The 24,779-nt window shown below is 41.6% G+C and overlaps 1 protein-coding gene across 1 annotated transcript in view; it reads left to right on the top strand.

Annotated features, from left to right (window-relative positions):
* Positions 1-24,779, top strand: part of APPL2 (adaptor protein, phosphotyrosine interacting with PH domain and leucine zipper 2) — a 97,338-nt gene that overhangs the window by 20,512 nt on the left and 52,047 nt on the right. Inside the window, exons 4-9 of the mRNA XM_083182290.1 lie at positions 527-598; positions 17,642-17,729; positions 20,746-20,787; positions 20,905-20,963; positions 23,226-23,372; positions 24,009-24,091. Of these exons, the coding sequence (XP_083038416.1) occupies positions 527-598; positions 17,642-17,729; positions 20,746-20,787; positions 20,905-20,963; positions 23,226-23,372; positions 24,009-24,091 (491 nt within the window). The remainder of the gene's footprint in view (positions 1-526; positions 599-17,641; positions 17,730-20,745; positions 20,788-20,904; positions 20,964-23,225; positions 23,373-24,008; positions 24,092-24,779) is intronic.

Genomic DNA, 24,779 nt, shown 5'->3' with positions numbered 1-24,779 from the left:
CACCTGGTCCCCTAACACATAGATGGCCAGCCTCGACGCCGCCCAGGAGCCCAGCCCATCAGTGCCCGCTCACCACCACACCCCCTTTTTCAGAATGCGGCCCTCGAATATTTGCTGGAAGTATTAAGTGGCCCTCCAGCTGAAATAATTGACCACCCCTGAGCTAGACCATACATGGCACATTGTCGCTGTTAACACTTATTTTTGCTGAAACCTCTGGAGGGTAAATCATGGGTTTATAATTCAATAGCTCCTGGTAGTTTACCTAGGAAAATTGACCATGCAACACAACTCCCACCCAATTGAATATGCCCCTAAGTGTATCTTCATGCATAAACATTTAACACTTTACTAACTTGCATATACTAAAATCTGTGGAATCGCAGAACATGTTTTAAGTGCTACAAATTGTGTGTCAAACTTAAAATGGGTTCCAGTGTTTTTTCTGATGCTTGTATTTTTCAAAGTAGCATTTCCTTATTTCAAGTGTTCATTCCATATTAATTACCTTTGCTTTCACTTTTAGAACTTTGCCCTGTGTAAAGGTGATGAAGAAGTCATATCAACTTTACAATACTTTGCAAAAGTAGTAGATGAGGTTAGCACAATTTACTTGTTTCTTTTTCATTTGTTTTGGTTTCACAATTCTAAACTTGTACAGGGAATACTGTATGTAGTGGGGGGTTGTACTGTTTTGACCTTGACCATTTAGGGGTAGTGGAACTACTTCTATAAACTGTATGAGAGAGAACTGTGCTGCAGTGTAATCAATGAATGTATAGTGCGGATTCGGTGTTGAGGCAATGTCTGTAGGACGGGATCAGAAGATTGAGCAGGTGGTCAACAGCTTCTCCATCTTCTGATCCCGTCCTATCGAATCGTATGGGTCTGTTGGTGCACATGGGCCCTTATTCTGATCGGTGCGGATATTCCCGCATTCTTACGGAGCGGTCCGCACGCCACGGTGTTCTGCCGCGTGCGGCCATCGTCCGTAGAAACGCCCACGTGTCCTCCGCATTCGGACGGACTCACTCTTTAAGAACAGGGCGTGTTTACGGACGACATACAAACCATGCGTGTGCGGGAGAAACACTCCGATTCTGCACGGTATTACAGAGTATTACAGAGTATGCTCGGGAATACCGCATCCGAACGGGAGCCAAGCGGTGCTACCGCCCGTAAGCGGTGTATTTACGCCAAACAACCCACTATTATGTCAATTCTGCAATACATCACATGACCCACTTATTCAATTACCTATCCTCATAAAAAAATGCTTATTTGGAATTGGAATCAATTAGATTCCAATATATCCTTACAAGCATGCCTAACACATGCATTGCACACATTAACCCTTACAGCAATTGAAGTGCAATGGTTTCAATTAAAGCACTGACAAGCGTCCTATTAGTGAGTAATGAGTAAAGGAGTCGATTTTATTGGGTTCAGGTGTTAATGCTTGTAGTCATTAGGCGGTCCGTTCGCCTCCCGCAGGAACGAGTGGTGTCCGCAAAGCAATAGTGGCCTTTTGGACACCGCACATTTCTTCCCTTTTTGTTCGCGTGCATTCGGAGTGGTATCCGAATGCACGCCCCCCAACATAAGTGTACTCCCCCGTGTCCGCCCATGTTTCCGCCCCGTTTTGCCCACTTTGAAACTACGCCCATGTGTCATTCCGCATGACGCCCATAATACGCCCATATTTCCCGAATGATTGCGGTGACCAGTTTTGTACGGGATTTGCCCGAACAGGTACGGAGTCAAGGCGTGGCACATGCGCGTAGCGTTCTCCACGCATGCGCAGACGCCGTAAAGACGCGATCCGAAAGTATGCGGTAAAGTACGCGTCAATCAGAATAAGGGCCATGGTTTCCAGTGGATTTATGCTGGCTTTAATTCCTGGCCAGCAAAGTTGGGAAGTTTGTTTAGCCCCCTATTTCCCTTTTGGACTGCATGGCAGCCACACCACAATAGCCCCCCAGACCCCCCCCCCCCCCACACACACACACACACACACACACACACACACACACACTGGATGTAATAACATCCCAAACTGCCATTTTCTGATGTTTGTCCACATTCCCCATATGTAGTATATCAAGCTCCTGAGCTTGTATCTAATAGGCCAACCAATCTATAGATGGTGTTGCCTATAGAAGGCTATTGGATTCTTTCCACATACATTTTTTTAAGGGGGAAGGTGTAGGAGCTCATCAGCTTACACATGATCAGTAGGACGTCTAGGTCATAAACCATGAAGTTTACTCATCGCAAAGGACCATCCGCTGTTATTGGAAGAGCTGTTCTTTGTGTAAAGCATTACAAATATAAATGCATATGGCAATAATAAACCCTGCTATGCATGCGGCAAGTGACAGGATGTATTGCATTCAAAATGAGATGCATGATGTATCCTGACCTCCATGAACTGTCTTCTATTAGTCTACAGCAGTGGTTCTCAGCCTCAACCCTCAGTTTTTCCCAACTGTTCTTGTTTTAAGGATTTCTTTTTATGGAAACGGGTGTGTTATTTACTGGCCTAACAATATAGAGGATTTAATTGTGCCCAATTAAAAGAATACATATAACTTGACCTGTTGGTGATGCTTAAGGACTGGTGTTGAGAACCCATGGTCAACAGTGTCCTTTTAATTGCTTAGACTTTCTGCAGGGACTCACTGAATATGTCAGAAGATACAGAAGGTTTATACCCCTTTCACACCAGCCTAAATTCCTGGTAACAATTTGCTGGGATTTCAAAACTGCTGCTAGCTAGCAGGGTTGCTCCCGGGCCCTTCCCGGGTTACTGGCCGTTGTGAAAGGAATTTACCTGGCTTGATGCGCTGGAAGAGAGCGCTGTCTGTCTCCTGGGGACAGAGACCGTGCTGCTGCCTGGGGACCCCCTCCCGCCGCAGCCTTCCGCTGGTGGAAGATGCCGAGGACACTGCCTGTCTACCTTCAAGAAATGTGACATGGAGGAGGGGTGGGGGGTTTCTCTCCCCACTCACACCAGAAAATGCAGGGACTAGGCGGGTGTGAAAGGGGCCAAATCGGGAATATCTCTGCATGATCCAGGGACCGTATTCCCGGGTAAGTCCCTTCATTTTCTGGTGTGAAAGGGGTAATGCAGCCTGTGAATGGTGTTTGATGGGAAAATATAATGGATAATATGATGAGGTGGGGGTAGGGTACAGACAGGAGAGGGAATTGAGATGTAGAAAGGGAGAATGAGATAGGGTGGGGGAGATGGGAGAAAGAAAGATCTGTTCATGAATAATACAGGGAGATTGGGGGGGGGGCAAGAAGGAATAAAGGGAGATGCTAAAATATCTTCAATGGCATCTAGCGACTTCGGTGGTGACCAAAATACTGATATATGATAAAAAAAAATTGAACACAAAAATGGAATGATGAATGATTTTACCGATAAGACGATAATTAATAATCACAGAAGAGCCACAGTAACAAATACAATGGAACACAGAATATATATATATATATATATATATATATATATATATATATATATATATATATATATATATATATATATATATATATATGTGTGTGTGATTAAGGTTCCTTTTAAAAGCTATGTGCTGCAGAAGTGATATACTGTATTGATAACTATAAGTACATGTGAGAATGCATTTTGCACCTCTGCTAGAGATAGCATTTCTAGTCAATGATTACCTTAAGCTTTCTATTTTGACTTCTCTCACCCTTTAAGGAAATCTATCTCTAAAATAATTAGTTTTGTTTGTTCCTTAAGTGTCAGGCTGTGGAGTATCTTCTTCTTTTTCTGAATCAATACTGTGAATGTGCACCTGACCTACTGGGCAATTTGAATAATTTTGAGATGATTCTAGCCATTTTATTTAAAATGAAAAAATAAATATAGAAATGCACCTTCTTTTTTTTTTAATGCCTAACTAACGACAATTCCTCTGTAGAGTTGATACAGAAAACATTCAATATAAAGTAGATTATGCTATGACATAAACTACAATCCCAACACTCCACTTCACATTTAGGCCCTATTCTGGTTCATTTGCAAATGCAAATTCCTTCTCAAATGGACAAAACCATGTGCACTGCAGGGGGCAGATGTGACATGTGCAGAGAGATTTCGATTTGGGTGAGTTATTTTGTTTCTGTGCAGGGTAAATACTGGCTGCTTTATTTTTACACTGCAATATAGATCTCACTTTGAAGTAAAACCCCACCCAAATCTAATTCTCTCTGCAAGTTGCATCTTCCCCACCTGCAGTGCACATGGTTTTGTCCATTTCAGAAGGAATTTGCCCTTGCGAGTGAACCAGAATAAGGGCCTTAATGCAGACTGTGCACCACAGGCCGATTCTCCAATCAGATATGCTGATCAGCTGCTATCAGTACCCGTTAGGGGAATTGGTGAAATTGTGCATACTATAAATCCCTGAGTTGTTAATCATAATATAAAATATTAAAATAATTTTTGGTGGATTTCCAAAAATGGACACATTCACAGTATTTTAATCAAACATGAGTCCTGTGATGTGTGGGCTTCGCTCATTATAGTTGACCGGTAATAAATATCCAACAAAGTAATATGTCAAAGAATACAGTATGAGTCACAAGGAAAGCTTGTTTGCCCCGATTTATGAATGCAACTTTTTTAAGACTCCTAAAATGTGCAATTCTCAAATGCGTGTGAGCACAGCCCACTTGTACTACAACTTATATATCGGCCCCTCTCTATCTCCTATAAAATCTGATGACCCCTCATTCCCATCCCCCTGCTCCATCATGTCCTCTCTGTCCTATGGCTGCATACTCTTACCTCAGTGGGAGCCATTGTCTAGGCAGGCATGCACATGTTGCAGATGGGACAGCCTTTATTATTGTATAGATAATTGTGTGTTTATTAGGTACTTGTGTAGTTCACGGCGCCAGTAAATCACATGCGATATCGCATGCGATTCGATGTGCAATGCGATTTACTACTTGTTCATACCCCCACTATCCACTACGGCATGGAGTTGAATTTATATAGTGTGGCGAGCGCAGCGAGCCACTGAGCCCGAAGCGTGGCGAGCGGACACTGATTACTTGACATGTATTCCATGGCCCCACTTTTATATGCATTATTAGGCTTTTGTATAGACGGAACACATAAAATATCCCAGCTGTGCGGATTCGGGTGGTCAAAAGACCAATCCCAGCATTCCAATTCGGAGAATCCTGAGAGTCTAACCCTTCCCCCACCAAACCCTCCCCGCTATTTCCTAAACCTAACCTCCGTAACCCCCCTGGGCCAGCAGCCTAACCCTAACACCCCTCCTCCCCTCTTTCTAAGTGCCTAACCCTCCCTCCTCACAGCTTATCCTTAATACCCCCCCCTCCCCAATCAGCCTAACCCTAAGTTCCCCCCTAGTACCTGACCCTAACCCCAGGCATACTTATGTTCCAATGACAGCTGTTGGGTATGTCCATGTTGAAGTTCTGGTGCTGGTGATTTGATTTCAGTAAGGATTCCGGCAGCCCACATCCCAGACCGCCAGTAATGTAACTTCATTCTGTATAGACAGCAATGTTGATTAGCCTAAACACTCTTTACTACTTTTCCCTTAATATGATACATTTTTACTACTAAGGATACTTTTACGTAAATATTTGTTCAAACTGTCTTGCGTAATTCACGGACATGTTTTGAGAGAACTCACACATTACAAACATAACAAACCACTGTATTCAATAATGTGGTACGAGGCAAAGCTTATCAAGGACATTTACTGTAACTGTAGACCAAGGTTAGCTTATTTTATCCAGATGTATTTTTTTTTTTTTTTTATTATGCTATAAGCACATAAGCACGTTACCATGAATTCTTTTGGGGAAAAAAATACTGTTCTATACTAAAGCACTAGTGTTTTTATTCAAAATATTTAATGGTAGTGGCATACCCAACATGGGTTTCCCCCGGTACTCCGGTTTCCAACAAAAATGAGTGAATGTGTGTACATGTGGTAGGGAATATAGTTTGTAAGCTCTAATGGGGCAGGGACTGATGCGAATGTTCAAATATTCTCTGTAAAGCGCTGCGGAATATGTGTGTGCTATATAAGAATATCACCATCTAAAACACAAATATGGTTTCTATTAAAAAAAGTGAAAATCAATTAAAAACTTTTTGCAATAGTAGTGCCCGTACCGAAGTCGTCCTCCGGTGTGGGCTGGGTACAACAAGATACAAATATCAACCACTGGCAGAACTGCAGACACGTGTGCAAGGATGTCACTCACGGAACCTTAAGGGGGGTATTCAATCCTTGTCGTCCTTCCGCAGCCATCTCCTGACGGGGGAGATGGCTGCGGGTCCCTATTCAATGCTGTCTTCCCCGACAGCATTGAACAGGGTTTCTCCGCAGAACGAGCCCGACAGCACAAGCTGTCGGGCTCGTTCTGCAGAGAAAAGCCGGAAATAGGCGAGCTCCCGGCCGGAGCTCGTCTATTTCCGTCCTCAACTCACGGCCACGCCCCTTTCTCGCCTCTCGGCGGCCGGGACCTTGAATCCCGACCGCCGAGCTCCAGTCGAGCAAAGCGAGAACGGGACAGGGGAACAGCTGTCGAGCTTGCTCGCCAGCCGTTCCCCTGACATTGAATACCCCCCTTAGACTTCCAGGAATGGAGAGATTCTCCTCAACTCCAGCGGCTCAGCGCCTGATAGCAAACTGTCAAACAGCTCCGTCCACAGCAGTACAGGATGCGTCACAAAAGACACGCCCCTACGAGTTTTGTCATAGGACTTCGTTAGTGGGGTGGTCTGTGTGACGCTCAATCACTCATTTGAGCCCTCCCGGTTCTAAACTTTGTATAACAGGTGCTCATTAGTGCCTCCTTGTTTCCTAACAGCGGGCCGCATGGACCTTTCACAATATATAATTGGCTTTTTGTTAATGCAGTAGAATATGTCTGAACTAATAAAAATTATTATAAAATGAATAAAAAGGAGTAGGTGCTAGAACAATATGCGGCTATTGGACAACCAGACCGCATTTTCATTACATTTTACATGCGGTTGTACAAGAGCCACTGATAGATGTAAAGATTACCTTAGGAACCCTGTTGAAGCACTATTAATGATAAGAGTAGCGGTACGCATGTAAAATGCAGATGTACAAGAGCCGCGCTGATAGATGTAATGAAAATGCGGTCTGGTTGTCTAATAGCCGCATATTGTTCTAGCACCTACTCCTTTTTATTCATTTTATAATTTTTATTAGTTCAGACATATTCTATATTTATTAAAATATATATATATATATATTAAGAAACATACCCGGTTTCTTTTTTCCCCCAGCCCTGGTTCATAGTAAATAAATCTTAATGCAATAACAGTATTTTTTCACTACAGAGCATGTTTGATCTGCTCAAAATTGGTTCCTTGGTTATAATTATAAAAATGATTAAATATTGTAAATCTGCTATAAACAGAGGAGGATTGGAGCCATCCCACATGATCAATATTATGGATTAGTTAGGTGCTTGTTTTTTTTTTGTTTAGCCCGTTCTGCAGTCACACCAACACAGCACAATATCGTTTATCAATTCTGTAATGCTTACCACAGTGAGCATTGGATGTAAGGTGAAAATTGCTCTAAAACTAGGTCATTTATGTTCTGTCTGTTTTAGCCTTTCTAGTAAAAAGTAGATCTATGCAACAGCCTAATATAACTTTTACATTACCACTGTAACCCAGATTATTCCCAGGTCAAGCTAGGTCATGGCTCATTGTTAAAATAAGAAAGTAAATAAAAAACCCAATTCCTGTGACCCATGAATCCAACCTGGGTGGTTTATACCCCTTTTACACCAAGCTGATTTCCTGAGTTATTGTGGAGCGACCCCGGTTGGGCCTTAGTGTAAATGGTCCCCTTATAGATAACCCGGGTCCAAAGACCTGGCTGTGCTCCCGGCCAGCGGATTTCCCAGAGCTTGAAGATGATGTCAACTCCAAGCATCGGCCTTCAAGACACTGCACCAGTGTGCAGTGTGAACGGTGTCGACTCGGGAATATCCCGGGTCGGCACTGCAATGTAAGTCCGGTAAATCTCAGATTGGAACCGTGTTCTAAATACCAGGTCAAATCCGGGATTTTGATGTAAAAGCAGTATAACCGGGTTGAATCCAGGTCAGGCTGCAGTATAAATGGGTGACTTGGGACATCCAACATGGGTCCCATTCCAAACATAGGAAAATTACTGGCCCCTGGGGATGTCATCTCCAAGTGCCAGCAGTCTTAAAATGGGTCTTACTAGGAATAGACCTAGGTTGAAGTCTGTGAAAACGGGATCTGTCCTTGGTCGGACCTGGGTTTTGTTTCTTTTTAAATGGACTAATATTTACTTATTTACTATTTTTAAAATTGCATACAATAAACATAGTATAAAGCATTGTGAGGCTTACAAGGCAGAAAACATCTGAAATGTAATACTAATTTTAACCACCTGAATAAAATCCAAGCCTTATGACATTTTCCCCTGTACTCCCGCTGGAAGCTCCCTGGGAGTCCTTCCATCTGATTTTGTACTTAATGTGGTCATTTTACATGCCATTTATCTGTTGGGCTGTACTACAGGGACTGGCAAATATGGCTATATAAAGCAAATCACATGTAATATACCGCAGGTGCTAAAAACAGACACAATGTGCACCTGACGCCTGCGATTTCGATTAATCTTACATACAGTAGGTCTGAACTCTGACCCGATGCCCAAGGTAACGAGCATCCGATCAAATGGTATGTCAAACACGTGCGATTTTTTCACTTTTCATTTGATTTCTCCGCCTGATCCGTCAGAATTTGATAAAAAGTGGCCAAATCACACTAGTGTATGGCCAGCTGTGGTTCCCAAACTATGTGTTGGGGTACCTTGGGGTGGTGGAATAGGATCAATTCCTATTATTTATGGTCAATGTAACAAGCTAAACCAGTGCTGGTGGCTGCCAATCATAATATAACACATTTTGATGCTCTAGGGTGCTGTTATTCAAAAGTGTGGGAATCGCTGGCCTAGATGCAATTTATAATCTACTTCCACATTCAACCTTTACAGTTCTAGTAATCTAAAACAATAGTAATTATAATGATTAAATTTAATATGAATTATAGTAATTACAACTAACTTAAGTAAAATAAATTAAATTAAACTATAGGGAAACTGTATAGTTTTGATGGTTATTAAACCTCTAAACACATCAATTAAAAATGTATTAAACGGAAATATACTAGCTGCATACTTACTAACTATAAATGTTGTGATCATAAATATAAAAGTGTACTATAGTGATTATAAGTGCATTCATTTCATGTATATTTACAAATTTTTTCCTTCACATAAATTAAAAATGGGTTTATATTAGGGGAACAAAATGAATAGACATATTTGTTATCCAGATACCTACATTAGGGGTATTCAATGTCAGGGGCACGGCTGTCAAGCTAGCGTGACAGCCGTGCCACTGTCCCGTTCTCGATTTGCTCGCCTGGAGCTCGGCAGTCGGGATTCAATGTCCCGAGCGGCGAGAAGGGGGCGTGGCGGCGAGCTGAGGACGGAAATAGACGAACTCTGGCCGGGAGCTCGCCTATTTCCGGCTTTTCTCGGCAGAACGAGCCCGACAGCTTGTGATGTCGGGCTCGTTCTGCCGAAAACTCCTGTTCAATGCTGTCGGGGAAGACAGCATTGAATAGGGCCCCGCAGCCATCTCCCCCGTTGGGAGATGGCTGCGGGAGCATGACCAGAAATGAATACCCCCCTAAAGGAGCTGCCGAGTAACTACCTCAATGTGGCATACTATCTGACTTATCCCAATTACTTTTTAAGCAAGAGTATACTCCGAATAAATCTATGACTTGTAGAGCTACTGGTAGCCCATTTACATAACTGGATAAACCAATATGTTATTAGCATACTAAACCGCAATATATTTCTCACCAGCCACTAGCAAATCTATAATGTCTGACTAAGAGAATACATGCCAGTGGCTCCATTGCCAAAGCAAATAAAGGCTGAGACAATGGGCTCCCCTGGCATTTGCCCTGAGCCAGTGATAAAGGGGCAGATATGGAGCCATTCACACTCTGGCACTCGACCTGTCGTGTAATAATTGCAGCCATTTAAGATATATTAAGCCAAATTCAAATGGATGCATGACATCCCACAGGAAGGGCGATTCCACGGAATTGAATGCCTTAACCAAATCCAGTGACACTATAATCTGGTATGGCTCCTTGGCATGGGAGATCTGCAAGTGAGTATATAGTTGATGGAAGTTAACCTCAGTTAACATTCCTGACATAAAGCCAGACTGGTCCGGATGTATCAATGATGTCATAACTTATTTAATGTAGCCAAGATTTTAACTAAAATATGTCTGTGAGGGGTATCAAAATTGGACAGTAGGAACCCAACGATTTGGTTTATTTTCTTGGTGTATTTGACATAGATGAAGGGAGGCAGCCTATTTCAAAGATCATATTGAAATTTCTATCCTGGGAATTTAGTGGCAAATGGTTATTACAGTTTTGTTACGGCTACACATTGCTCACAGTAGGTATTATTAATGGTTCTTATAAGGTTTTTTTTTTTATATGGTAAGTAATTGTAATTGGTAGTTGGTGGTGGAACCAGAAAAAACAATGCAAGCAAGGGCAAAACAAAATGTGGGAGAGCCACCCACTCTCCTTCCATGGAAGTAGACAAATGTGCAATATTAGCCATCTCCTCCCTACCCTAAATTTGTGCTAGATTTGAGTACCAATAGTGCCTGGGTTGATTCAATTATAGGTTTATATAAGTAGTGATGTATCCATACATGTTCACGAGCTATTGCTTTTTCCGGTACTTGTTTAGTTTCACGGCGGCACATCCCAGCAGATCGCATCGTATGCAAATCACATGCAAATATCGCACTCTATTTGCATACGATTTGATCCGCAGTGAGATTTAGCACACCCCCACTATCCACGCCGAGCCTAAGCGTGGTGAGCAGATGCGGTAAGTGTCCTCCCGACCTGTTCATACCCCCACTATTCATTTTGGCGCGGGTTGAGTTTATAAAGTGTGGCGATCGGATGCGTAAAACGAGCCCATGGCGAGCGCACATGGATTACTTGACGTGTATTCTGCAGCCCCTCGCCACACTTCAGGCTCCTTTTAAGCGGACGCTCGCCACTTTATAAAATCAACTCCACGCCGATGTGGATAGTGCGGGTATGAACAGGTCGGGAGTATGCGTACCGCGTCCACTCGCAGGGCAAACTGCGCTCGCCATGCTTCGGGCTGACGTGGATAGTGGGGTTGTGTTAAATTGCATTGCAGATCAAATCGTATGCAAATATTGCACGCGATTTGCATACGATCTGCTGGGAAATGCCGCCGTGAAACTAAACAAGTACCCTTTTTTCTTTTTTACCTTCTTTGGCAAAGGAGTTGTGAATTTGCCTGCATACCGGGACTGATAGCGTGGCAATATAGCTTTCTCAAACTTCAAAAAAAATTGCACTTTAGCGTTTCTTTCAAAAATCACACCCACCCATTCCACACGAAAAAGATAAAATAGTTTTGCTTTAAATAATTGTAGTGTTTGTAGCTCTGGCTTCGCCCATATTTGTAAGATCGCTTTACACGCTGCTATACTGATGGCTTGCAATAGCTTTTTTAATAGCTTTGGTCATGATTAGATTGCTATTGCTTTTTTTCTGATGAAAGTCATTGGCCTACGTTATAATGCAATAATAACGTGTTCCTGGTTTGCTACTTTCTTATGCTTGTCCTATATATAATAAAAGCTGACACTGCTCCACATATCAACGGGCACAAATTCAGGTGCTTTTTGTGCTGGTGGACAGGTTATTCAAATTTCAGCGCTCCATTTGGCCACACACTCCATTTGGTAACTAGTGTTTGCATAATGTTGGGGTTGTGTTTGGGAAGATGTAAACCTTTTGTAGTGTACAGTTATGCCCAAGTACATCGTGGTTTACAACGCGCTTTTGAGGGCTCTGACTCGCGAGTTGCAGATTGCGTTATGTCCTGCGTTATGTACCACGCCATGCAATACATAGTTTAACCACTGGGTGACTAATGCTCCACGTTAAGACTTTACGCTACGGATTTTTGCTAAACAGCCACTTTTCACTACGGATCTTGTCCTTACTTTACGGACAGAGTGTTTGTATTTATTCGCAGAAGCAGCTACGTACGGTCATTTATGTAATTGGTACAGAAGCCATGCTAACCTTTGCTATTGCTAGATGACTACTTAAAACATTATTTGAGGACCTACAGTATCATACTTTACACTACGGATTTTGTCCTTACTTTACGGACAGAGTTATTTTATTTTATTCGCAGCCGCAGTGACGTACGGTAATTTATGTAATTGGTGCAGAAGCCATGCTAACCTTTGCTATTGCTGGATGACTACAGTACTTCAAACATTATTTGAAGACCTACAGTATCATACGGAGCATGTCATACAGTACGTACAGTACTGTACTTTATGGGGCATGTCTTGTATTGGACGTTGCTGTACAGTATATCACACACCAAGGGAGCATAGTTAATCACAGGCAACAGTGGCCTAGAGGGTAGAGGCACAGCTTCACTATGTCAGTATCAGGAGTTCGATCCTCAGTTGGTTACAATATATTTTCATTTTTTAAACGTACTTTTTTTTTTTAAACCAATACAGGTACTGTAGTTACAGTAGTTGGTGCTTATCAAATTCTTTCGGACTTTTCCACAAACAAAAATTCACAATGGCAGGCATCCATGTACACGATAGTTAATACCCATACATACTGCGCTACAGAGAACGTTTTTTTTCGCAAAATAGATTTAGCTTTTCAGGTAAAATTCCTTGCTTTGAAGACCGTGTTTCGGGATTAAATTCGCTAACCTTTGCTAAACAGCCAGTTTTCACTACGGATCTTGTCCTTACTTTACGGACAGAGTGTTTGTATTTATTCGCAGAAGCAGCTACGTACGGTCATTTATGTAATTGGTACAGAAGCCATGCTAACCTTTGCTATTGCTAGATGACTACTTAAAACATTATTTGAGGACCTACAGTATCATACAGTACTTTACACTACGGATTTTGTCCTTACTTTACGGACAGAGTTTTAGTATTTCATTCGCAGCCGCAGTGACGTACTGTATGGTCATGAACTGTATGTGATTGGTGCAGAAGCCATGCTCACCATCTGCCATCACTATAATCACAGGCAACAGTGGCCTAACGGGTAGAGGCACAGCTTCACTATCTCAGTATCAGTAGTTCGATCCTCAGTTGGTTACAATATATTTTTATTTTTTAAACGTTCTTTTTTTTTTTTTTAAACCAATACAGGTACTGTAGTTACAGTAGTTGGTGCTTATCAAATTCTTTCGGATTTTTCCACAAACAAAATCCCATGTCGAATCCCAACATGGCTGAAAATCACGATACAGTATCACATGTGCTCCTATTGCTGACTGAGCCTGCGAAACAGTCCGTAAACATGAGAAAAACACCGGTCCCCTCGTTTGAGGAAAAAATACGTTATTTACAGTATTACACCAATGGTATTACAGAGAGAACTAGTATTTAGCAGCCTACAGTAGCCCACCCTAATAGAGTATTGTCATCGCTAGTCGGGGATCTGCGGCCCATACACACCAGTTTTACACAAAGTTTAAAAAATTAAAATATATTGTAACCAACTGAGGATCGAACTACTGATACTGAGATAGTGAAGCTGTGCCTCTACCCGCTAGGCCACTATTGCCTGTGATTATACTACTGGCAGATGGTTAGCATGGCTTCTGCACCAATTACATACAGTTCATGACCATACAGTACGTCACTGCGGCTGCGAATAAAATACTAAAACTCTGCCCGTAAAGTAAGGACAAAATCCGTAGTGTAAAGTATGATACTGTAGGTCCTCAAATAATGTTTTAAGTAGTCATCTAGCAATAGCAAAGGTTAGCATGGCTTCTGTACCATTTACATAAATGACCGTACGTAGCTGCTTCTGCGAATAAATACAAACACTCTGTCCGTAAAGTAAGGACAAGATCCGTAGTGAAAAGTGGCTGTTTAGCAAAGATTAGCGAATTTAATCCCGAAACACGGTCCTCAAAGCAAGGAATTTCACCTGAAAAGCTAAATCTATTTTGCGAAAAAAAACGTTCTCTGTAGCGCAGTATGTATGGGTATTAGCTATCGTGTACATGGAGGCCTGCCATTGTGAATTTTTGTTTGTGGAAAAGTCCGAAAGAATTTGATAAGCACCAACTACTGTAACTACAGTACCTGTATTGGTTAAAAAAAAAAAAAAAAAAGAACGTTTAAAAAATGAAAATATATTGTAACCAACTGAGGATCGAACTACTGATACTGAGATAGTGAAGCCGTGCCTCTACCCGCTAGGCCACTATTGCCTGTGATTATACTACTGGCAGATGGTTAGCATGGCTTCTGCACCAATCACATACAGTTCATGACCATACAGTACGTCACTGCGGCTGCGAATAAAATAACTCTGTCCGTAAAGTAAGGACAAAATCCGTAGTGTAAAGTATGATACTGTAGGTCCTCAAATAATGTTTTAAGTAGTCATCCAGCAATAGCAAAGGTTAGCATGGCTTCTGTACCAATTACATAAATGACCGTACGTAGCTGCTTCTGCGAATAAATACAAACACTCTGTCCGTAAATTAAGGACAAAATCCGTAGTGAAAATTCGTGGCGGCCACTGTTTTGTAGAAGAGATTTTTACGCATGCGCTGTACTGTTTGGGAAAAGTAACGCAGCCACGATGTACTTGGGCATAACTGTATAAGCTGTATTTTTGAGACTGCATTTCAGCACCACCATTCAGATATTTAGTGTTTATTCTAGCACCCGCCATCTTTGAAAACCTATGCAGTTCCTCTTCCTGGGGTGTCGTTGTTTGCTGTGGTATTTCTAGCACACGTCTGGTTTGCATATCAGTGCTGATTTACAGACCACACTGTGCTAGAAGCACTACAGCAGACAGCGACACCCCAGGCAGAGAAGAGGAACTGCATGCGTTTTCAAAGATGGCGGGTGCTAGAATAAACACTAATATTCCAAAGAACAAGCATGTGTGAAGAAGTAAGGTGCTTGCACATTGGTGGAATATGTCCAATTGCATGTTCTGCATCTAATAAACTTGCTTTTGTGTGTGATGGAATGCATCTCAAACAGAACTTTAAAGAGGTATCACAGACCTTCTAGAAGGGGGAATGGACATTTGTAGTGGTTTCGTATTTTGCCACAAGGGCTATTGACAAAGCCACATGGCACAACAATATGATTGTTTGTTTGTTTAATACATTCTGCATCTCAGAAGGATTGATGTTTGCATCTAATTACTGTATTTGCACAGAAGGGATGGATGTGTGATGCTGTGTCAGAAGAGGGCTATGATTTAATGGAATAACAGACAGGGTGGGCGATGATTATAGAAATGGCAGAAGGGGCGCAATGATGGAGGGTGATTGTGATAATAGTAGGAATGCACTGTAAGGGGTGGGGGAGGAGTAGGGCAAAAGTATACTTATAAGTGATAAAGATGATGATAATGTTTAAAGAGTTTGTATTAAAACATTTCATTGGTTTAAATTTTACATAGTTATACTATAAATAGTACTTTGACAAATTTAAGTTTCTTGGCTCATAACATTAATTATATGGATGATGATTCTGATCAAATCTGTAGGAGTGATTAAAAAAAAAGCCTGATATTGTTAAACGCACCGCGCATGTATGTGTTCTGTAATAACAGCAGAGTGGGGGCTCTAATCCGGCATGTTGGAGGAGACCACCACACTGCAAGAGATCATTTATGAGTAGCTTCATGGACATAGGAACATTGCTTTGGAATAGTGTGGGGGAATGCAGGATAGGTTTTAAATGTCATTTAGTATAATGTAGGTGTGGTTTCTCATTAAAAAGAAGTCAAATGATCCTTTATAGTAAACACTATACTTCTTTGCTTAATGTTTAACTGTTTTGCCATAAATGCCCTTAGCCTGTGTATATCTTCCAGAGTTTTAGCTATAGGTGGTGAGCTGTTGTTTTTTTGTTAAATATCCGTTTTTTTTTTTGGTTACTATTTCATTCTTCATCCACATGGACTATTATTGGGAATGGTAAAGTGTGCTGAGCGCAGTGAGGGGACACCGTATCTTGTCCATGGGTTATAAGATAAGAATTGCCACCCCAAAAACCTTAAACTCATGTCAATCTTTTTATGTCAATCTTCTCATGTTGATATTTTGCTTGTGTCAACGGTACTTGTTTCCTAGCACGGCCACACCAATTAAGATCGGGGTGGTCGTGCTGAAAAAAATCGGGTCGATCGCATCGCATGCGATTTGGTCGCATGCGATGCGATCGACGCGACCGACCGATTTTTGACCCGATTTTTTTCATTGAATCCAATGTAAATTGGGTCCCTGGGACCCAATTTTACATTGGATTCAATGAAAAAAATTCCCAACACCCCCAAATTAAAGCGCGTAAACAGCAGCCCACGATAGACGCATACCCGAAGCGTGGCGAGCGCAGCGAGCCCGCGAGGGGCGGCGGTACGCGTCCTCCGACCTTTTCATGCCCTACTATCCACTAGGGCGTGGAGTGAGAATAGAATAGTGTGGCGAGCGCAGCGAGGGGACGCGGATACCTTCACAGGTAAACGCGTCCCTTCGCGGGCTTCACAGGTGTCCGCGTCGCCACGGACACCTGTGAAGCCCGCAAGGGGACGCGTATAACTGTGAAGGTATCCGCGTCCCCTCGCGGGGCTCGCTGCGCTCGCCACGCTTCGGGCTCGGTGGCTCGCTGCGCTCGCCACACTATTCTATTCTCACTCCACGCCCTAGTGGATAGTAGGGCATGAAAAGGTCGGAGGACGCGTACCGCCGCCCCTCGCGGGCTCGCTGCGCTCGCCACGCTTCGGGTTGGCGTCTATCGTGGGGCGACGACGGGGACATCTATAATGTGAAATGGCTCATATGGACCCATTTCACATTTTTTGACATTTTTACACCATTTCAATGTTAAAAAATTTTTTAACATTGAATCCTATGCAAAAATCGGGGGCATCGCGTCGCATCGCGTCGGGACCAATGTTAATGGTCCCGACCGACGCGATGCCCCCGATATTTTACCTTTCCCGACAAGATTTCAATGTTAAAATATTTTTTAACATTGAAGTCTATGGAAATATCGGGGGCATCGCGTCGGTCGCGTCGGGACCAATGTTAATGGTCCCGACCGACGCGATGCCCCCGATATTTTATCCTAGCCGGCAAAATGGACCTGATTTCAAAAGAAATCGGGTCCATCGTGGGTAATCGTGTCCCTTAAGTAAGGGACACGATTACTCACGATTGTGGCCGTGCTAGGAAACAAGTACCGTGTCAACATTTTATCGATGTTGACCATGCTATTGTTGACTGTTTGGGGTCAACCGAGATACTGTCGGCCTTTTAATTGTTGACCTAATGAACCACACCCAACTGTACTGTAGGTGAACATAATCCTCTAATATTTGTTTTTATGAATTTGTTTTTTTTAGCTTAATATACTTCATACAAATCTGGCAAAGCAGCTAGCAGACACCATGGTGCAGCCCTTGATCCATTTTCGTGAGAGAGACCTCACAGGTAAGTGACATGTACGTTGGGAAACCTACACGTGGGAAAGAAGCTGTAGCACTCATCTGGAAAAAAAAATAAAACATTCAAATGATTGTATTCAGTATTCAGTAATCAGTATTTCTGATGGAAACATGGAGGGAGAATGGGAGCCATTAGGGTGCTGACTGTTGTAGCTCATAGTGAACTTCCGTATTGCATAAGGAGGATACATTTCACCATTAAAATCTATCACAAATTTTGTCAAAGAGCTATAAAAAAATATATATAATACCTACTAGCCACAGAGCGTATTCTAGTGACCTCTACACAGTAGTAATATTGAAAATCAGACCCCAATTCTGACCATCCCTTGTTGTTAATCCAAAATCAGGTGCCAGATCTGCCCCACCTCAAATGCTTTAAAAATCATACCACAGATTTGAACATGATTCTTCATTTAAAATCATACCCAGATTTGCCTTTCCCACACACTCCAACCGCTTTAAAATAATCAACCCAGATTAACCCAGATTTTAAAAACGTCCCTCCTCCTTAATCAATGAGACCTCAAATCTGAATACTGTCTCGAGCCACTACCCGCCACCCACTCATCTGCACCCGTTACCAGACCACCCGGACCGGTTTCAATAACAAACAGGATTCCATAGCCTCAGCTTTCCTCAATACAAGACGCACTTGGGTACATTGAATTCTTCTAACCCGAATAACTCTGCAGTCTTACTGAGTTAATCCGGATCCATAAAATGCTGGACAATTCTCCGGGACTTCACTAATTCCTCTCCGAAAAAACTACGGAGAGTGACTGTTCTACCCCCACTTGGTAACTATTCCATAATATTGGTGCATTTGAACTGCTGCTCTAACCCATTCACGGGAGCAATACCTGTCCCATATTGTTTTTTATACATCCCCCGTTGATTTGCTGTTACTAGAGAATTCTCTATAGATATTAATTTATAATTATTTTTAATTGATGCATAATAAATGTATTTTACTGGTTAAACTGTATTAGCCTCTCATTCAGTCAAACTCAGCGCTGTATATCTCCTTTTTTTTTACTCTTCAGATCTCACCTGATCTCACCATACTTTTACTCGCCATGCTGCCATCAGTCCTTCCTTGTCTCTTACTGCAGCTTTCTTAACTGTGATTGGTGGATAGCTACAGCTATCCACCATTGATGGACCCAGATTGATTCTACATGTGGAAGATGACGCTGGAGGCACTGATTGATTTATAACATGTTGATGAAGTCACTGTCCAGGTTTGCCTCAGCCTGCTTCCCAGCCACAGGGCATGTACATACAACCTGCAGTGCACCATACGATTGTATCAAGTTGCTTTGTTTCCTAAATACTTTATGTTGCCATTCTGAACACTTACTAGGGTCTTGCTTCAAACAATGAAGCAAACCCTTCTGTAATGATAGATCCCCCCCCCCCCCCCCCCCTCGAAATCAGTCCGAACTGAAAAAAATTTGAAATTGAAAATGAGTCTGGTCAGGACGGCACACACACCATCAGAACCACATCTTGCTGGGTTGCGACAATCTCAGGTTGCTTCCCAATTTTGAATTTTGCTCAGGGTAACACCACATATAATTCATATAGTCAGAGAGCACTCACCAGGCAAAGTTTTGTAAAGCAGGTAAAACGGTTGTAATTTTATTTCAACATCAGTCACCAGTTGCAGGTCGACGTTTCGGGCATCGCTGTGCCCTTTTTCAAGACATACAAGGGGCTTGTGAGTAGGTCTGCTGCTCTCATTACAACCGTTTTACCTGCTTTGCAAAACTTTGCCTGGTGAGTGCTCTCTGACTATATGAAATATATATATATATATATATATATATTATATTTTTTTATTCCTTTGTAAATAAATGAAGTTAGTTATACCCCTTTCCCACTGCAGCTCTTAAATGGTAATTTGCCATTTTTTTTTAGCCTTTTTAAACGGGTAGAGCTGCAATAGGGAAAGCTCCAGGTTGCTTTACCCATTTAACAAATACCTGTATTTGTTAAACAGTTAAAAAGCAGTGTTTTACTCATTTAAGAGCCTTTTTTTGCCAGTGGGAAAGGCTCTTAAACGGTATTTAGTAATAATAATAAAGGTTAAGGACATGATTGGCTTCCTGCATGTGATGACTGTACAGTGGGGCAAGAAAAGTCCATTTATATGACAGCCCATGTTTACAATGGCTTTAAACGGGTTGCTTTGTGGTTTAAACGGGTACAATGTGAATGTGACAAAAACGGTATTTAAACAGCAATTTACTATTTAAGAGCTGCAGTGGGAAAGGGTCTTTATGGCTCTTACCCGTTTAAAGTCCCGTTTACAAATACCGGGTCATTACCCATTTAGGCAGTGGGAAAGCAGCATAAGCTTCTTTCTTCTTTTTTTTACTTTTCTTCATTATTTAACCATAAGTCTTCTCTAAGATTCTGCTAACTTTTTTGGTGCACAGGAAGGTCTCCCAACTTTTTCATGCTACGGTATCTTCCCAGTTTGCTTTCTGGACATCATTTGCAAGAGTAGTGTGAATTGTCATTTCTAATTAAACTGTGTGCACGCACTCAGTCAAAGTTTAACGATATTGTCCGTACACACTATACGATATCAGACGCCAATACCGCTCAGTGATATCACTGGGACCAGCTGAACATGCAGGTCATTTGGCTATATTGACAAATTGAATTGCATATTCAATAGATATCACTTCTTATTAAAGGATCATGCATCGGTAACGATATTGAGTGTCCACACTAGAAGATATTGTGAACAAAATCGCTCAGAAGCCCCTTTCTGAGCGATATTGTTAACCATATCGCCTAGTGTGTATGTTGCTTAAGTGTATTCGCCACTCATAAAATATTGCACAATACTTATTTATATTGATATGGTTGGTGATTCCGAAGTAAAAATAAAAACTTATTTTTAGTTTGGCATATTTCTTATAATATCTTTTATTTTTTTCTTTCATCATGCCTATTTAATTTATGTTTTTGTTTATTTTGTTTTGCAGAAGTAAGCACATTAAAAGATCTTTTTCTTCTTGCTAGCAATGGTATGTTTTGAATACAAAATATTCTATGAAACCATTGTAATATGTGTTCTATCATGTCCACTTTTGCGGAATTTTAATAAATATAAATTTTGAGTGTTGCATTTGCTTCTTTTTTAGAACATGATTTGTCTATGGCAAAGTACAGTAGACTGCCTAAAAAAAGAGAAAATGAAAAGGTAAGAGAGAAACTAGTGGACACAGATGAAAGGTATAGAAATGTTTTATATATATGCCTGTACAAGTCTAGATGTGACCTCCAAAATCCAGCTCCCATCCGGGGTACAAGTTTCAATTCCGTAGGACTGGAACGTTGATTGCTCTTCCATATAGCTGCCCCATCCATAGCCCTGGGATCAGCCCTGCTGCAACGTATTCTGGGTTCCTGGATGGGATCCTTTCAGGCTTCACAAAGCAGGATAAGAGCAAGTGCAACCGTTTCCAGACAGCCGTGGCTTCAGTCTAGCAAACCAATAACAATCGACCTGATTCGTATTGGCATATCTAGATGTTGCCATGTGTCTTTTTTAAAAACAATAAAATAATGTGATGCCATGGTTCTTTTTGCATATCTATATTCATTGTTTATTATTTATACAATATATTTCTTATAAATTGTTATCTTGAATCAAAATGCCACTGCTCCACTTTTATTTATGTATCAGCAACGCCTGGTTGCTAATGGAAACCAATCAGGCTACAAAAATCGGATTGGACATTGGCCTCTTAAATACCCCAAGAGTTTCAACCACAATCCATTCTCCTGAAGAAACCGCCACCATTGAGAGTGGAGAAACGCGTAGAGGTGGTCACACAGCAAACTCCTCTGGTACCTGCCTCTGTAAGCCAGTGACTACATCTGAAATTGAAGCCAGCCACCCTCCCTCCATAGGAAATACTGGAGCATCCTGTTCGTGGCAATTATAAATGCCACACGCAGCTAGTGAGTGGGTTCATTTGGACACAGCAGGCTTGGTCCTGACAACTGGATGACATCCAACTCACCTGCTGCTGCTGGGAGTAAGTATATCGGGACTCAGCTGGCATACACTTATAGGAAAGTCCAGCCCCACTATTTATCTTCCGGTGGATACAATATGGCATATTAATTATTTACTATTTTTATGAATTTATGTTTTCCACTGCTATATTGGTACACTAATATTTTATTTATAAATTGTTATTGGAAGTGCTCGCTAAATTTAATTAAATTTGATTAGTATTGGCTGCTTCTATCACATTTGACAGTTGATGGAGATATGACAGCTTCAGCTAGCCTATTAGAATCAGCCTGATTCTTATTGGCTGCTGGAGACTATTCTGTAAGGGTTGTGACTAGTTCCCCTCCCCCGTAAGGACCTGGGGAGCAGAGGGGGTGGGGATCGGATTAGCAAGATCAGAACAAGAGACCCAAATGGATGCTCTCCACACTTCGCGCATGACCTGTCTCCTCCTCTCCCCGCCCCCTCTCCTCCCCAGGTCCTGTAAGCTGTAAACTGAGTTACTTTTCTCTGACTTATTACCTTAATTCCAATGTGGTGAAAAATAAAAATAAGTGGAATGGGACAGTTATGGAGATATCCTTTTACCCGCTATCCACTGGTTTCAATTAACCTGTGTGTTTTCGCTGCGAGGAGGGGCTTTTATCAGGCATTCCAATTGGATAGCCTGATAATAAAAAAAAGTAGGTGAAATTAGCAAAAAATTTCAGTTTTTCACTCCTAATGTTTTAAAGGGGGTAATTGGTTTCCCCCCTTAACTTAACTAAATGAGAGGGTGTGCAGCAGCACCATACTTTAGAGTCTGCTACCTGTGGTGGCCGAAGTCATTCACCCAATGTTTGCTAAACCGTTAGAACAGCTGACTTATAGGGGGAAATTTACTAAAGGAAATTTGTAAAAAAAAATAGGTGTATTTGTATTTAGAAGTACACTTATTTTTGACATTTACTATCCCGAAAATACGGCAATTTGTATTCGTATTGATAGCACATCAATACGAATACGAATTGCCGTATTTTCGGGATAGTAAATGTCAAAAATAAGTGTATTTCTAAATACAAATACACCTATTTTTTACAAATTTCCTTTAGTAAATTTCCCCCGTAATGTTAGCGGTATCGCTGGTCCTTTTACACTTTCTCAATTCACCCAGGGTTACAAGCAGGAGCTTCAGCTACAGGTGTCTTGAAGCCGTACTTTAAGTGTTCCACTTAATCCATGTTTTTGGGGGGTTTATGTGACTCCGTATGTACTCAAATCATCCATTACTAGGGTCTACTTAATTTATTTCTAGGTGAGTGCAGTGGTTGTGAAGGGGCAGCATTGCAGGATAGTTCTAGGGAGAGGTATAGTAGTGTATTGGAAGGGGATAACTCGTCACCGCTTGTCTTATATTACTCATGGACATATGTCAAATTTGAATATTTTGTTTTTTTAAAGCTAAAGGCAGAAATTGCAAAAGAAGTTGCCAAAGCTAGACGGAAGCAGCACCTCTCATCACTGCAATACTACTGTGCTTTGAATGCTCTCCAGTACAGAAAGCGGACGGCGATGTTAGATCCCATACTTGGTTACACAAAAGGACAGGTAGCAATTACATTTTCTGACAATTAAAACAAATCAGTGAATACTTGTAATGGCTAAAACACAGTTTCACAAACTTCTTCATTCCACTCCATTCCAGGCTTTAAGGATAGCCATGCTTGAGCACATGCAACTTATTTAGAACCTCAGTTAGTTTCATTAAACCATCTGGCTTCAAGCATGAATATTCTTAAAACCTGGAATATAGTGGGTGAGTTTAGGAATACCCTTATGTATTCATTAAACACATCCTTGTCCAATGTGAATCGTATTAGAGAAGAATGCCATGTGCGCTCTAAGCTAGCAATGATTTGTGATTTGTGTGACTGGTGCAAAAGTACATAGCATATAATTAGATTTTTTAATTAACACAAATATCAAGGCTTCAAGCGATATACATGTGGAAAACATGGCATACCAAATGTAGTAATATGGGTTATTTGTATCTACGTATGGCAGGTTGTAAATTGTCTCGTTGGTAAAAAGTATTTTAAAGCTAAAAGCTTCCACCAGTCTTGAAAAGGGTGATTGTACATTTGTAGGTTCAGTCGTCCTTACTGTTCGTTTGTATCCCTTTTTCAGAACGTCACACTTCTGCAAGAGTGTTCACAGCATTCTCTCTTGATTATTGTTTTGCAGATTTCTTTTTTGAAAAAAGGTTGTGAGATGTTTTCCCAAAAAATGGATGGCTTTATGTCATCGCTGTCAGGCATGATTGAACGGTAAGCAGATGTTAATCTTCTTTCCAAAACAGAAAAACTTCTGTTATCAGCACGAACAGTAATGTACTGCAAATCTGTGTGTGTGTGTGTCTTGTAACTAAAAACACATGGAGATAGAGAATCATACCGTGTCATTTTAGGTTATGCAATATACAACGAATCTTTTGCTACACTTTTGGATCATTTTCGTACATCTGTTGAGGCCCATATTTAATGTACACTGGAAGCATGCATTTTGCTCCATCCATACATGGTAAGGCCAACATCACACCTCAGTGATGCCGGTTGGCGTGATCATCAAGCCCATTTTGTTGTATTAAAAAACAAAAACAATTCTACAATTAACCCCTTCCCGACATTTGACGTACATTTACGTCATGGTCGGGATGTACTTCCCGACACATGGCATAAATGTACGTCATGACTTGTAACTGTCACCGCGTCTAGAGACGCGGTGACAGAGGGACGATGTCTGCTGTCCCTGACAGCAGACATCTTCCCTCATTGCCCAGGGGGGGCAGCGATGCCCCCCGCCATTGGCGATCGCTGTGATTGGCTGTTCAATGTGAACAGCCAATTACAGCGTTTTCTGTGTACCGGCGAATAACGTTCGCCGGTGACACAGGGATCGTTGGTGATTGGTGCTGTTAAGTACAGCACCAATCACCACCGGGTGTAAGGGTGACAC

The sequence above is a fragment of the Crinia signifera genome, chromosome 4, assembly GCF_055691185.1.
Source record: "Crinia signifera chromosome 4, ASM5569118v1, whole genome shotgun sequence".
NCBI lineage: Eukaryota > Metazoa > Chordata > Amphibia > Anura > Myobatrachidae > Crinia > Crinia signifera.
Note: the sequence above shows the minus strand (reverse complement) of the source record. Positions and strands in the feature narration are given on the sequence as shown.